Source organism: Sapajus apella, unplaced genomic scaffold (assembly GCF_009761245.1).
Source record: "Sapajus apella isolate SASKATOON/1434 unplaced genomic scaffold, GSC_monkey_1.0 scaffold58, whole genome shotgun sequence".
Lineage (NCBI taxonomy): Eukaryota > Metazoa > Chordata > Mammalia > Primates > Cebidae > Sapajus > Sapajus apella.
In genome coordinates this window covers 6,763,593-6,778,972 of record NW_022436998.1, presented here as the reverse complement: position 1 = coordinate 6,778,972, position 15,380 = coordinate 6,763,593, and the positions used below count along the sequence as shown (strand labels likewise).

General features: G+C 37.8%; 1 protein-coding gene across 1 annotated transcript in view; it reads right to left on the bottom strand.

The window, feature by feature from the left end:
• Positions 1–10,631, bottom strand: part of ANKRD22 (ankyrin repeat domain 22) — a 32,359-nt gene extending 21,728 nt beyond the window's left edge. Inside the window, exon 1 of the mRNA XM_032245598.1 lies at positions 10,207–10,631. Within this exon, the coding sequence (XP_032101489.1) occupies positions 10,207–10,227 (21 nt within the window). The 5' untranslated portion in view covers positions 10,228–10,631. The remainder of the gene's footprint in view (positions 1–10,206) is intronic.
• Between the last annotated feature and the right edge of the window lie 4,749 nt (positions 10,632–15,380).

Genomic DNA, 15,380 nt, shown 5'->3' with positions numbered 1-15,380 from the left:
AAGAAAGAAAGAAAGAAAGAAAGAAAGAAAGAAAGAAAGAAAGAAAGAAAGAAAGAAAGAAAGAAAAAAGAAGGAAAGAAGGAGGAAGGGAGGGAGGGAGGGAAAGAAAACCTTCTTTGTGGTCTTCTTTCATTTCATTGGTATAACTACTCCCACCTGGCTAGTTTCAAGCTACCAAGGAGAGGGCACTGACCTCAGAGTCAGGCAAAATTGGCTTTCGCAAACCAGTTCAAGCTAACTCTGGCCAGCTCTAGCCAGCTCCAACACACCAACAATAGGAACTGGCATACATTTCCGTTAAAGTAAATTATAATGGAGACTGGGCTTTAAGAAATTCTAGGCCAGGCAAATCCATTTAAACTTCATAAGTACAGTAATCTTAACCTTGTTCAATTTGCAAACATAAGCAAAACTTAACTTAGGCTATTTCTTGTAAATCCCTATATTAAAGAAAAATGAAACAAGGTTAACTAACAAGAAGCCTAACTTACATAGAGACTTTTCAGCAGAAATGACCAAATAAAGCAACTATATAACTACAACCAATCAAATATTTTCTTTGTTTTACTTTCTTGTTCACCCTGTAAAAGCCTTCTTTTTGCATCCCCTCCAAGAAACCCCCAAACCACAGCTGTCCAATTCATGAATTGGTATTTGCTCAAATAAACTCTTTTGAGGTTTACTGTGCCTCAGTTTACCTTTTGACATCCCAAGGCTTTTTTGCACTGTCTTATTCTCAACCTAGAAAACAGTTTGGTTGGGGAAGTGCCCAGGACTTGAACTCTCAGAGGCCAATGTCTCTAAACATTTAATGGGTCCAAATAGGTATTTTAGCACTAAGTCTCTAAATATAAGTCTCCTTTGGGGGAAAAAATAATAACAGTAAAAAGTTTAACAGTAATAATAACTACTATATACTGAACTGTTTTTGTATGTCATCTGTAATGCTAAGCACCTTAGCAGCATCTTATTTAACTGTTACAGCAATCTTAGAACAGAAATAATATTATCCTACTTTACAGATGAGGAAACAGGCTCAGAGCTCTTTTTAGCTGGTAAATAGCGTAACTAGAATTTATACTCTGGTCTATCTAACTCCACAACCAGTGTTTTAACCCATTAAGCCTCTCTCCACTCCTATGCAACTCCATGCACTAATTTATAGTAAACTCTACCCACAAAAGTTCCAGGAGTGCCTAGAGTCCTTGGTTATTTTCTTCAATTATTTCAACAGACTTTGAGCTCTCAATACTTGCCAAGAACTGTGCTAGGCTCTAGGAATACAGAGATGATTAAAACCAAGTAGACACTCAGAGTAGCATTCATCACATTCTGTATCACATTATATGACAATCCTTCCCCAGCATCTGCAGAGTTAACAACATTACAAAAATCCCCTTAAATTCATTAAAGAATTTGGGTTAGAGGACTAGCATGTAAGTAAACCTATTAAAACAACTACAAATGTTTCACATACTTGGAAAAATAATGATAGGAAACATATCAGTGACATTTCACACATGGTAATGTAGTAATAATAGACAAGGTGCTATGAATTTTCCTTACCAACTCTTGCTTACAGGAAATTTTATAGGCCTACTCTGATTTGTAGTTTCAATAATAATCTTGCAAATAGTTTTTTACTCCATTTTGGATCATACACATATTGAAGACATTTATTTTTTTTCCTCTCTGGTTCTTCATCCAAATGTATGATGACTTTCTGATTTTATGTTCCAGAAATTACCACTACTTCCCAGATAGAGGCTGACTTCCATTAGAGTGCAGCTCTGAAGCCACTGTTTCTTGCCCTCATTTTCATTTACTTTTCTCAAGGAAGGCTTCTCTATAAAAGCTTCTTCTCTCACCTATCATCTACTTCATCTCCTTTTCCTAAAATCAACTCTTACCTCCAATTTCTTGTGTCTTGAATACACTGTGGGGGAAAAATTGTTATTTGCATCTGTAGAAATGGGAAGTCCTGTAGTTGCTGATAGACCTCATCCGATCTTGTTTTAAGCATGATATGATCTTGGTACTGCTGGCAAAGCCACAAATCGTTCATAAATAGTGCCAAAATCCCCTTTCTAGTCCTCATCACACCTAATCTTAAGCATGTTAGGAGAAAACATTGCCGTTGCAGAAATGCTCGCTTGATTCTGAAGATTCATGTGGTCCGCTGGTGCATCAAGGCAATGAGCGTATTTTTCAACTCTTCAAATTTTTACCTTAGTGGCACCAGTTTGCTGGAAAAGGGTGTGAACATTAGTGGCACCAGTTAGCTAGAAAAGGGTGTGAACATTAGGGTTCCAGGATTAGTCATATTATTTCAGTGTAACAAGTAACATTTTGGTTATTACTATAAAGCCTAATTAAAATAAATTTGACCATTAAAGGCAGGAAATTCAAGTTGTGGCAAATTAGAAATCAACTAACATGAAGAATTTCCCACAAGGAGGATTGATTGAGAGAATAATTTGTGTCTGGTCTTATGACCGCAGTAAACTCTTTGGAGAAAACCAGTGTTTTATTCTTACATTCCTATAACTCTCACATAACCTACTACATTATTTTCTACAAGGTAGACACATGTTCATTAAATCGACATTTAGGGCAAGGAAGCTATCATTATACCTTCCTCTTCAGCATCCTGCAAACTGGGAATCATGAAAATCGTAACACCTAGGACTCTCAGAATAAATCAACTTTCATCTAATAAACTCAACATTTAAAAAAACAATTATAATACTTCAGTAAAGCAAAGTAAGAGAATACATAGAGAATGACAAGGCCACTCTTTTAGATCTACTGAGGGTGAGATTCAAGCAGAGATCCACGATCTGTCTTAAATGAAGGAGTGAGCCAGGTAACTTTCAGGGGGAAGAAACTTCCAGACAAGGGAAACCCAACTGTCAAGTCCTTTGAGACAAGAGCTTGATTTGATGTGTTCTGGGAATAGCAGGAAGGTCAGTATGGCTGCATGAGCAAAGGGAGTGGCAGGAAATTTGAGAGGCAAATGGGACCACGGAACGTTGGGCTTCGTAGGCCATGGTTAGGACTTTGAATTTTATGTTTGAAGGGAAACATTAGCAGAGTTTTGACACAACCTACCTTAAGTTTAGAAATTTAGTTTAAGACTTCCCTGTTAATTAGCATTTGAACCATTTTGTTGTATTAAATAGTACTTCAAGTGTTCCCGAATAGTAAACACCTCCCATTCTCATCTCTTTTTTGGTTTTCCAAAAAAGGTATTTCTAGTCTTAATAATTTTAAGATTAGGAGAGCTATGTATTAAGAGCTGTTTATATAACATAAATAAGCATTACAGACTTTTAATTAAAATAATTATTGCTTAGAATCTAAGGAATCTTTATGGTTAAAATGAAGATCTCTTTTATGGCTTCTTATCTCATCTCAAACAATCTAGATTTCCTTTTAAACAATACAAGTGGGATTTTCTTAGTGGATTTTTTTAAAAACCCCACAATTTATCTAGCTGAAAATTATTTGTTATTTCAATATATATATACAAACATATATGAAAGAAAAGCTTATATTGTAGAAGGCATACGTAAATAAAATGACTTATTTTTCCCCTTAGAAAACAAGTTTACTGGAGGATTTTTTGCTCTCCCACTTTCTCCTTGATATTAGTGGGAATGAGCTTTGAACCTGTCTTCTGAACCCAACAGCTGGCTTCTTAACAATTATACATTCCTGCTGTTGGCTCTGAGACAAGCAGAACTTCTGGGGAACATGCTGTTTTGTCCTGTCCTGTCCTCTCACAAAACTTTAGAAACTCATTTTTTATCTCATCACTTTTGGTACTGATCATCTCACTTCATATACAAAACTTGAAACTCCCTAAGTTTTCATTTTTGAATAAGGAAGGATGTGTTTCCCTCCACTCCCCAAAAATCTCCTGTTTGACTAAATGCTTATGTTTATTGAGTGTTACAAGCTCCAAGATTCCCAAGGGAGGTTGTCCTCTAATAGTGCCTTCCATCTCTGGCAAAACCATACCTTCCTATAATGACCTGGTATCCTTTGCTATCTCTACATTCTTTCCCTACCTAAACTCATCCCTTCTTTTGGCTTTAAATACCATGTATATGCAGACCACTCCTAAATTATTACCTCTTGCTCGAGCCTTTCCTTAAATACATTTCCTGTATTCATCTTCCATCCCCACCTGGATGTCTCACAGGTACCGCTAACGTACCATGTCCAAATAGAACCCTGAGACGCGTCCTTCCTTCTGCCCCTTTCGGAGTGTTATCATCTCATCAGCACTGCCATCCACTGACTGGCTTAAGGCAGAATCCTGAATATCAACCTTAATTTGTTACATTCCTTCACTGCCAACTTACAAACCAGGAAATCTTTCAGTTAAAAATTTATCTAAAATTCATGCAGTAGTCTAATGCAATGATCATTATTCCTCCATAAACTACTGTAACAGCTTCCTTCCAGGGTCCAGCTTCTCCTCCGGCATCTCTCTACTTTATTCTCCCATGCTACTTTTTAAACACTAATCATCATGTTGTTCCTCTTCTTAAGATCCTTTACTTGCTTTCCATTGTGTTTTGCATGAAATCTAAATTTCTCATGTTGGCCTACAAGACCTACATGATCTGGTCCATGACAACCTCTTTACAGTGTTAACCATCATCCTTATCATCAGTATTATCACAATCACCTTGATTCAGAACCATTGCTGCTATTTCACCATTGCTTAATAAATGAGCAACTCAAGCCTCATTATCAGTGTTAAAAATTTCTTCAATAGCAACTTCTTCCAGCTTACTGATGGACTCTGAAGGTATATTTTTTATATGTATGGAGGTAAGAAATCTGTTTTTTTCTCACTTGACATACAGAATCATTCAAAGTCACTACTTTGTTCATTATCCTCACTGAACATAGTCGCAGGGCAGAGGTTATCCCAGGCATGCACAACTGTCTTTAGTTACTGCATTACTAGCACTGGCAACAGCATATACAACAGTCTTTATGCAAAACACCCACACCTATGTTTACTGTTGGTAACATGCTGTTTAAGAAAATGTTTTTATATTTACTCTTCATTGATCTAAGGATACCCTTCTCACATGGCCAAATTAATAAAGTCACATTTGGGGAAAAGCACATGGCATAAGCATTACTTTTGACGAGAATTTTAGCTGGAGAATAAGCAGAAAATTTGTTAAGGAATAACAAAATCTTGCAGCCTTCATCCAGTCCAGCTTCCCTGCCGTGAGCGTGAGCCACTTGTATAAAATGTTTATGAAAACAATCAGAAAAGATGTCCCTGGTGACCCATGCCTTCTATTAGCAATTGACTAGGAAGAAATTTCCTCTTTGAAAATACTGAGGATTCAAGCTTTTGCCTATTTCAGCAGGTTTACTTTTGTGTGTGCCCACTTCATTAGCACATCCTGGCACAATTATCCTGTTTTTGGTATCCTGGTTTCCTGCAGGGCCTGTCTCATCAGCTGAAGGCAGTGTCTTTCTGAGGCAACAATACCAAAACAGTGATGTTTCATCAGCACTAAAGATTTGATCTAGTGTGAGATTTTTATCAGTGATGATCTTGGCAAACTCATCAATAAATTTCTCTGCTGCTTTCTGATCAGCAGATATTTTGTCACTACAAATATTTGAAAATTTTCAGGCCATGTTTTTTCTTAAATTTATGCCAAAGAACTATGTATATTTACAGTTCTTTCAAAATTTCAGTTCATGGTGATAGACCTTTGCTTGTTTTATGATCAGCATATCATTAAATGACATGTGTTCTTTGTAATGCTGATAGATCCAGTTTTTCAATACACAACTGAGATCTTCATTTTTAGCTTTGTGGAGTGTTTTTTTAAATTTTTCATTAACTTCAGCATAGGACTTCAACAGTTCATCCTACTGTTTCTTTGAGTCATTTAGGGCAGTCATTTCAACACCATATTCTTTTTTTATTGTTTCTTTTTTGAGATGGAGCTCCAGGATAGAGTGCAGTGGTGCGATCTCAAGCTCACTACAACCTCTGCCTCCTGGATTCCAACCATTCTCCTGCCTCAGCCTCCCAAGTAGCTAGGATTACAGGCATGTGCCTCTAGGCCCAGCTAATTTTTCTATTTTTAGTCGAGACAGGGTTTTACCTTGTTGGCCAGGCTGGTCTCAAACTTCTGACCTCAGGTGATCAGCCCAGCTTGGCCTCCCAAAGTGCTGGGATTACAGACATGAGCCACTGTGCTGAGCCTCAACACCATACTCTTTTATAAGACATTTTACATATAAGACATATAAGACATTTTACATCTTCCATAAGACATTATGCTACTGTCCAATTTATCCAAAGCTTGACTTTCTGTGTTATAAGTATACATAAATGCTTCCTTTCTTTCTTATCACTGTTACCCATAAGTATCTGCAGACCTTTTTGATATTTTCAACAGTATATTTGCATCACAGAGTAGAGAATAAGAAAAAAAACACACACACAGACAAATGCACATAAATCTTGGCCCCATGGAGGCAGAGCTGTGAATCTGCTGTAAGCTCATTCATTCTGCACAGGTGCCATTTATTATTATTATATTTTTTTTACCCTTTGTGGACTTGTTTTCATGGGGAAATCTGGGTGTGCATCAAAAAAACATATCACAACTGAAAGGGGCTGGGAAAGTCTTTTTTCTCTTGTTAATGCTGAATAAACTGTGTGTTGTGCACCTGCATTTTGACTGTGGCCCATCACATGAGGTCAAATAGGAAATTTTCTACTGTGTTATGTTGGTGCTCAAATATTTGGGGTTTTTGAGCACTTCCACTCAAATTTTCAGATTAGGGATCCCAACATGTACATGCCAGAAACTAGCAGATGCCTGAAATATAGTATGTACTCACTAAATGTGGTTGATTAAACAAATGGATGGATGAATGAATAAATAAATAAATATGTACAAATTTTCAATCCTGGTTTATTTCCATATGTGAAAGTTATCATTTTCTCTCTGAACTGTTGTGACATCATAACATTATAATTTATAAAATTACTTTCAATTATACAAGGAAAGAATTAGAAAACCAGTTGGGATAGAAATGCCTGATTCTCTTCTTGCATATGTTGTTGAATACCAAAAACCTGCTAGGAGTTCATACATAAACAAAGTAGATGAAGAGAGCCGGGAAGATGGTGAGAATGCAATTTTTCTCTACTGTCTCTGCCTTGCCTTTCTCATATCACAGAATGACACAGTGTTAAGTGTTAAGCCATATCTCATTCAGCTCTCTTGTTTTATGATATTAAAACTGTGACTCAGAGAGATTAAATAACTTCCCCACAAATCCCACAAAGTTCCTGGCACAATCAGGACTAAAATATAGGTCTTGTTGACTTTAGTCCAATGGTCATTCAGTTAGTCATATCTCTATTCCTGTAGCCCCTAAGTTCTCTTCCTTAACTGTACCAGCTTTCCCAATAAAATTTGCTTGACCTAAATTTCTCTCTCTAGACATTGTATATTTCAAAACAATCTTTCTGTTTTTTGAACTATATTTTCTTTTTCTATAGTAACATCAGCTTCTCTGAAAAACATATCCATCACCAAAGGATTAATTTTAAGTGTGTGTGTGTGTGTGTGTGTGTGTGTGTGTGTGTGTGTGCATCCTTTTACTCACAGCCTTATAATGAGATCTTCCCAACATTTAAAGGGATACATCATTTAAGATATGATTTTCAAGAAATGCTTTTTGGGGCCTGTGTCTGCAGCTGACAGGATCAAAAGTCTATAAAAGATTCTTTAAGTCTCCAAAGTATTAGCTCCTGAGCTCTTTAAAGTTCTCAGCATTTTTCTTCTTTCCAATTTTTGTACTACTTCGCAATGCAACAGTTCTCTGTTGCAAGGTGGTAGTAGAATGTATCTCATTGGACCTGAATTTAGTTTACCCATTCTTTCCACTAAGGGAAAAGGGCACTATCCTAGTGAGAAGAACACTGGCAGAACAGCAGAGTGCTTAAGACCAACTCTCTTATGGAGCATGACATTTCTGTTAAAATAATAAGTAGTAAAATAATTTAGTAGGTCAGCAGTGATATAAGAAGAATTTCTTGAATGAGTAAACACAGGACCTATTTCCTAGTCACTAATCTCCAGCCAATAAGCACTTTTCAACTGTGTAACTCTGAGCTAGGGGCTGCCTTTTCCTGAGTTTCTTCATTTGTAAAATAAGGATACTAAAAATGACTTTTATAAGATTGCTGTGTTAAATGAATACATACAAATTGCTTAAAATAGGGCCTGATATATTAGAAGCCCAAAGTAAATGTTTGTTACTATTATAAATAATATGAACAAGTATCTTTGATAAGGGTTTAAATGATTCAGACTTGTTTAAAAGTCCACCTTACACAGTTGGAGTTACTTATTCAAAATTAGGGCCTCTCCCTGAGCTCTAAGCTTATCCTCTAGCAGATTTCAAGACCAACTCTCTGGGATCCTCCCTCATTCTCTCCTTCTTTCTTAAAAATATATATTACATAACTATTAGCACTGCAAAGATCTAAGGAAAAATGATAATCCTATGTCCCCAGTCTAGAGGAGCATCCAACCTCAAAGTAGGGGAAGATTTTTTAAATACAGATTCTTCCAGGCAACATAGGACCAGGGATACAACAGGCTTGTTTCTTGTCCTGAATGAGTAACTCACACAGTCTTTATCCTTAAGAAACACAGAGCAAATTGTATATAACACATGAGTAGGCTATGTTTAAATATTTAAAAGATATTAAGAGATTTCTATTTAATTTTAAAGAGTTTCTCAACCTCTTTAAAATTATAGATGAAGGGTCCTACTTCAGACTTTCTACATCAAAATACCTGAGGAGGAGACTGAGCTTTTTTTTTTTTTCGTATCACATATAATTCCCACATGCAATCTGAAAAAGTAACCAAAATGCAGAATCTTAGGTCCCACCCAGATTTACAGACCAAGAATCTGCATTTAAACAAGACCTTCAGAAGATCTGTATGCACATTAAAATGGGAAAAGCACTGGCCTGTGGTAGTCTTTCTTTCTCGAGATGGTGGTAAACAGATCACCCCTATGTCAGAACCACCTGGGATGCTCCTTTTTAAAAGTATACTTCTGTACCCTACCACAGACTGAGTGAAACAGGCCCTCTGGGTTGGAATCCCTTGAAATTGCATTTCAAACAAATTTCTCTCCTTGACACTTGGGCAATCTAAAGTTTGAGAGTTACCAGAGTAGCATTTTAGAACACTACATGCTGTGTCATTTTCGTATATATGATCTCTTCATGAGACTAAAATCACTGAGCAAGACATACCCAGAGGTATAAACCAAACACTACGTTTGTACATGCAGAGATATATACACACACATGGCGTTAGAAATAACTGCAAGTAAATTGTCTTTAATACTAGAAGATCAAACCTATCCAAGGAGGTTCCCTGAGCACCTGCAATGAAATGCAGATTAACCAGTTAATTGTGTCAGAGAGGAGAGGGAGTAAATTATGTATAATGATATCATTACACCTCTTGTACTCTTGCTTCAATATTACTTGCTTGTACTTTCTTGAAACATTATTAAAAATCCATTTGATTCTAATAAGTTACTTCTAATAGAAGTAAAAGTACTTCTCTATCCAAAAGATGTGAAAAGAAAATAATCAAAATATATTGTTATTATTTCTCTTCCACATAGCGATAGTCTTTACTAATAATTACTAAAGGCGAATTTCCCTTCAAATAACCAGGCTGAAAGGTGGTACTCCGGTCATGCGGTTCCATAAAAGAGGCAGCCAATCTTTTAGATATTTAGAAAATCCAGTTGGGTAAAATTTTCTCTTTTTCTCTGAATGTTTATCATGAGAAAAGCATAACTCAAACTCAGTTTTGTCCCAGTTATTCCTGCAAACATCTGGACACTATGAAATATGTATCATGCCCATCTCAACTTAGATCTAGCTAACATTTTAGAATAACAAAATAATTTATCTTAAACTATTAAGAATATCACAAAGAATAACACATAGGACTTTATTTTCCTGAGTTAATGCTCCCCCAGGGAGTTGAACAGACAAATATATATATATATATATATACTAACAGGGATAGAAAATTGCATTTGAAAAGCATGAGCAATTTTTAACATCTTTGGAACTCTGCTATCAGAAAGGTGACATACCTCAGAGTATAGGATTCCCATGCTGGTCCTTCACGGGCTTACTTCACCTCTACAGCTCCTTGAATCTTCCAGAGGTATTTCTATTGAATATCAAAATCCTTCCTGGCTGAGAGGAAGGTCCCTAGAAGTCCAAGCTGGTGGCAAGCTCCAGGAATGGTTTTCTAGAAAATACTTGTGAGTGCTTTTCTAGCAGCTCAGGCAGCAGCACACCTTCCAGAGAGCCCAGCACAATGAAACAAAGGCACTGGTGTCATGTGTAATGACCCAAGCCTGTATCATCTAATGTTACAACCCTGAGGAGCCGGTTTCTGAGTCATATGTGCTTTGCCAGTGGTAACATGCAGGAAAGAAGGAAGCAAAGTTCAGGGAGGAAGAAAAGTTCTTACATTGACAGGAAGGACTCAGGGTTCAAACCAAGGTACTGTATTTCAGACATTTCCTAATCAAAATCTGGTTTTCAGTGACCATTGAAAAAGGCTAGAGACCAACAAACTTACATTTGAGAGCCATACGTGTCTAGCAAAGAACTTGAATAATAGTCTTCAAAATTCTCAGGCTAACAAATAACACTTTTCCAGCTATTTATGCAGTTTTGTAAACTAATAAATTTAGTAACATAATAAATCTTAAGTTGCCTTAAATCTTACGATACTATTCACACATTTAGCTAGTCAAATTACTTTATAATCAATTTAAAAATCGTAAGTCTAAAATTAGTTACACTATTTTGCATTTTAAATTGCATCATCAATTTATCAAACATGTCAGTAGGCCAAATTCCTTAAACATGGTAAACATTTTATATACTACATATCAATTATTCACACATTTTCTCTGAGCTGAATACAATCACATCAAACTTTCCCAGAATTAAAATACGCAACCGTCCACACACCCATTATAATCATGGGACCAGCCCAAACGGGGCCTACTTTGTTGATAACAAATGTCAAGTTACTTTGTAACAGAGCCAAAAACTGTAAGTCATTTTGCCCAGGCATGCACAATAAAAATGCTTTTGCCTCTAACAGCACCTACAAGCAATGATCCCTCTCTGGGAACCAAGAAGATGAGGACATGACTGGAACCTGAATGCAGGAGCTTTTACAGAAGCTAAGGGCTCACTGGCCCAGAAGATCCAGGGCTAAAATCTGCCCCAACATAGTTTACCTTAAATGGTCAAATTTGAAGCCCTTTAATCAGTCCCTGCCAAGCCAACATTCCTAAACCCTTGCCCTTGCCCTCTGAGCCCATACATTTGCTCAGGATTGCAAATCAGGGAGACAGATTTGAACCCACCTCCTGTCTCCTTGCTGGCCACTCTTGCAACAAAACTTTTCTTTCCTCAAAACCCAGTATCCAGATATTGGCTTCTGTGAGCACCGGGCAGCAAGCCTATTTGCTCAATAATATAATGGAAGAAAGAGTTCAACCATCTCAAACAAATTGTTGTGATTTTCCCAATCAGTTGCGATTCCTTAGTGGCTGGAAACGTGACCAGGATGCTAGACCTGTGCTTATAAATATTCAGGGAAATTCTTCTTACTCCACTGGCGAATATACTGAGCTATTTTTATAGTTATTTCAGAGATTTCATGTTTTACTGTGCAGTTGGCATTGAGGCCAGTCTCCCTGGGGTTTAAGAATTAGCTAATTCTTCCGTTGAAGCAGAGGGAAGTCTGTAATACCTACCAAGATTGCAGCTGACTTCCTCTTTGGCTTGGTTTGATTTTGTATTTCTGTAATCTCTTAAGACATTTAAGTATCTTCCCATTGACTTAGAAAAACATTAGTGGTATATCCATTGGGTACTTCACTCTGTTATGCAATATTTGGTAACCTCTGGTAGCCTCTTTTGTAACCTCTTTCAACTAATTTATGTGGACAAAACTCTTCACTGTCATTACTTCTCTGCTAAGGTTGTGGCTAACCTATTTCTTCAAGTTTCTTCTTCCCTGACTGAGCTCTAAATGTTTTTTAAATTTTCTATCAGGACTAGAACTCATCTCATTAGATTTTGCATCTCTTGACATCTGGTTCTAAAGGAACAATACTCAATGTAATTGCAAACAATGTAGGATTGGCTCAAAAAACAAACCAATGAGAAAAGCAGTGGACTCATTACAACTGGTAAAACACTTGGATTTTATTCTAGGCTATTGGGTCTCAATGATGGGTGATCTTGCCCCTCGATGGACTGCAGATTTAGCAACTAAAAAGATAAGATCTTCAGTTAAATTTGAATTTCAGATAAATTTCTGAAATGTCATATGGGACATAATTGCACTAAAAAAATACATTGCTTAACAGAAACCTGGTTTTATTGGAAACTAAAGACATTTGACAATGTGTGGAGACATTTATGGTGGTCACAAGTAGGAGTGGGCGCATGGCACTATAATGTGGGGGGTGGGGGGCAGTGGCCAGGGATGCTGCTAATCATCCTGCAGTGCACAGGACAGCCTCTCAGAGGAAACAATTATCCAGCTCAGAATAGTACTAAGGTAGAGAAACTCTAGTCTAAACCAAAAGGAGAATTAAAGGTGAAAAAAATGACTTGGTAAACTGTACCGTCAAATTGGAATATGGTGACATACTGTCAGAATGAGATTGGATAAGCAGATATATTTGTGTTTAGGATTCTTTCTCTGGCAATTTGAGCCTATAATTACAAAGATGGATAAAGAAAAGAAGTTTCAGAAAACAACTTTCTCAAATAAATGTCTTCTGTCAAGAATGTACCCCAGAGCTTAAAGTACAATAAAAAAATAAAAATGAAAGAAAGAACATCTGAATCAAACACTGAATCCTTAAAATTGGTGGCATCCTTTGATGCTGGCTGTAGATGCAGCCAACCTCCACTGACCAGCAGCCAACTGTCTATGAGGAATGAGTCTCTTATAAGGTATATCCCAGAGACTTCCCCACAAGACGGGTTCAGTAGAGCATAACAAGGGAATGTAGTACACAGAAGCTCGGTTTATGCTGATATATTGGTCCTTCAACATTGTCTAACACTGTTCAACATCGACCTTAGCAGTGGAAGTTATCTGAGTCACACGGCACCAAACTAAGTTACCAGCCAGCAATGAATCTGTATGGATCCACAGCAAACTCAGTTCTTGCCTCCTCAGAAGAAAGAATTCAACTAAGGCCCATAAGATGGAAGAAGAAACCAAGGAAAGTTTTAGAGCAGGAGCTCCAGTTTATTGAAAAGCTTAATTTAAAAGTCAAGCACATTTAGAAGAGGGCCAAGTGGGCAACTTGAAAGACAAGTGCGCAGTTTGACTTTTGACTTGGGGTTTTATATATTGGCATAATTCCAGGGTCCTGCATTCCTTCTCCTCTGATTCTTCCCTTTGCTGGGCTGTCCACATGCGCAGAGGCCCACCAGGATTTGGAAGGGGAACATGCACAGTGTGTTTAATGGAGTTGTGCACATGCTCACTTGAAGCAGTCTTTCCTTGCCTGCTGAATGTCCCTAGGAGGGAATATACCAGTTAAACTTAGCCATTTTGCCTCTTAGTGTGAATGCTTGAGCCCACTTGCTCAACTCCTGAGATCTTACCAGGAAGCTGCTGATCACCAGCTTCAGGTTTCTTCTATCTATTAGGAGACTGCCTTTCCCTGGCACTGGCTGTGACCAGTTATTATTTTATTATTATTTATTTTTATTTACATTGAGATGGAGTCTTGCTCTATTGCCCAGGCTGGAGTGCAGTGGTGCAATCGCAGCTCATTGCAACCTCTGCCTCCCAGGTTCAAGTGATTCTCCTGCCTCAGCCTACAGAGTCGCTGGGATTACAGGCGCCCGCCACCTGTATTTTTGTATTTTTAATAGAGAAGAAGTTTCGCCATGTTGGCCAGGCTCATCTTGAGCTCCTGACCTCAAGTGATCTGCCCACTTTGACCTCTTAAAGTGCTGGGATTCCAGGCATAAGCCACACATCTGGCCCTCAATTATTATTTTAAAGAGACAGTTAACAACTTCCTTACCATCACCTGGTGTTCACCTGACTTTCCTGCTTGGTGGGGGGAACCCTCTCCCACTCTGCTCATGTCTGACTAGCCACTTAATGTAAAATTGGCTCCCATTGGAGAGATTTAAGTAAGGGAGTGTTGTGATCAGAATTTAATTTATATATTAAGTTCACTCCAGCTGTTGTATAAAGAGCAGATCTGAGGCAGGAAAGAAGAAATAGCAAGTAGTTAGGAGGTTATGGCATTAGGTCAGCTGCATGATAATAGCTACCTGTGGCAGAAGAGTCCAGTGTGGATAGAAAGAATAGGATCAACTCTAGAGTTTAGGAAGCAGAAATAACAGACTTTGCCAACTATGAGTTATTAGGCTATCTCCTAGCGTCAAACATGTTTTTCTATGTTTGGGTCTTCAATGCCTACCCTGGCATCCCGCAAGCTGCTTTTTTTCCCTACTGGTCTGTGGAGACAAAAGTAACTTCATCTTGGACGCTAATCCACCATGTTCATTTCTGATTAACCTGCATCTAATAAATGCCTTCGGCTTCCTACTTTATTTACTGTCCTTAGTGTAAGAACACGTACTCACTATAAATCCTACCTTGAGACCAAAGCAACCTTGATGTTATCACACAAATGATAGGTTATTATGCACATAGCACTCTTGCCTGTTCTGGTGGGCTGTCTTTAATTGTCTCCATAGAGTATGTGTCCCCTTATGCTATATGAGCCCTGGGCCTGGGAAGTAATGGTGTGGAGATCTACCTGTCTTGCTGCTGCAGACCACACTTCTGTCTGCAAGTTTCCCCAATAAATTATGCTTTATCAATAAACTGATTTTGTCTGTCTTGTTCTTTAGTTTCTTGGCTCCTTTCTTGTTTGGAGATTGCTTTACATATATGACTCTTTCATGGAACATGGTCTATTTTCATAAGGAGCACTCCAGGTGAGATCACAATGCTTAAGAGGGAGAAAGAGACCTACTCATTTCTATGGACTTGCAATCCTATCGGCCTCATCTCACCAATAGCTCTTCATCTTAGAAAAAGTAACTGATCAAGCTTATTTTTCACCTTCCTAGAACCAGCCTATGTATACCTTTCCGGGATTCCCGGCACTAACTGTTTCTCTCCCTGAACCGATTCATGCAACTTCTCCTTTGTGATTCTGAGGTACTGGCAGCTACCAGGAAGTGG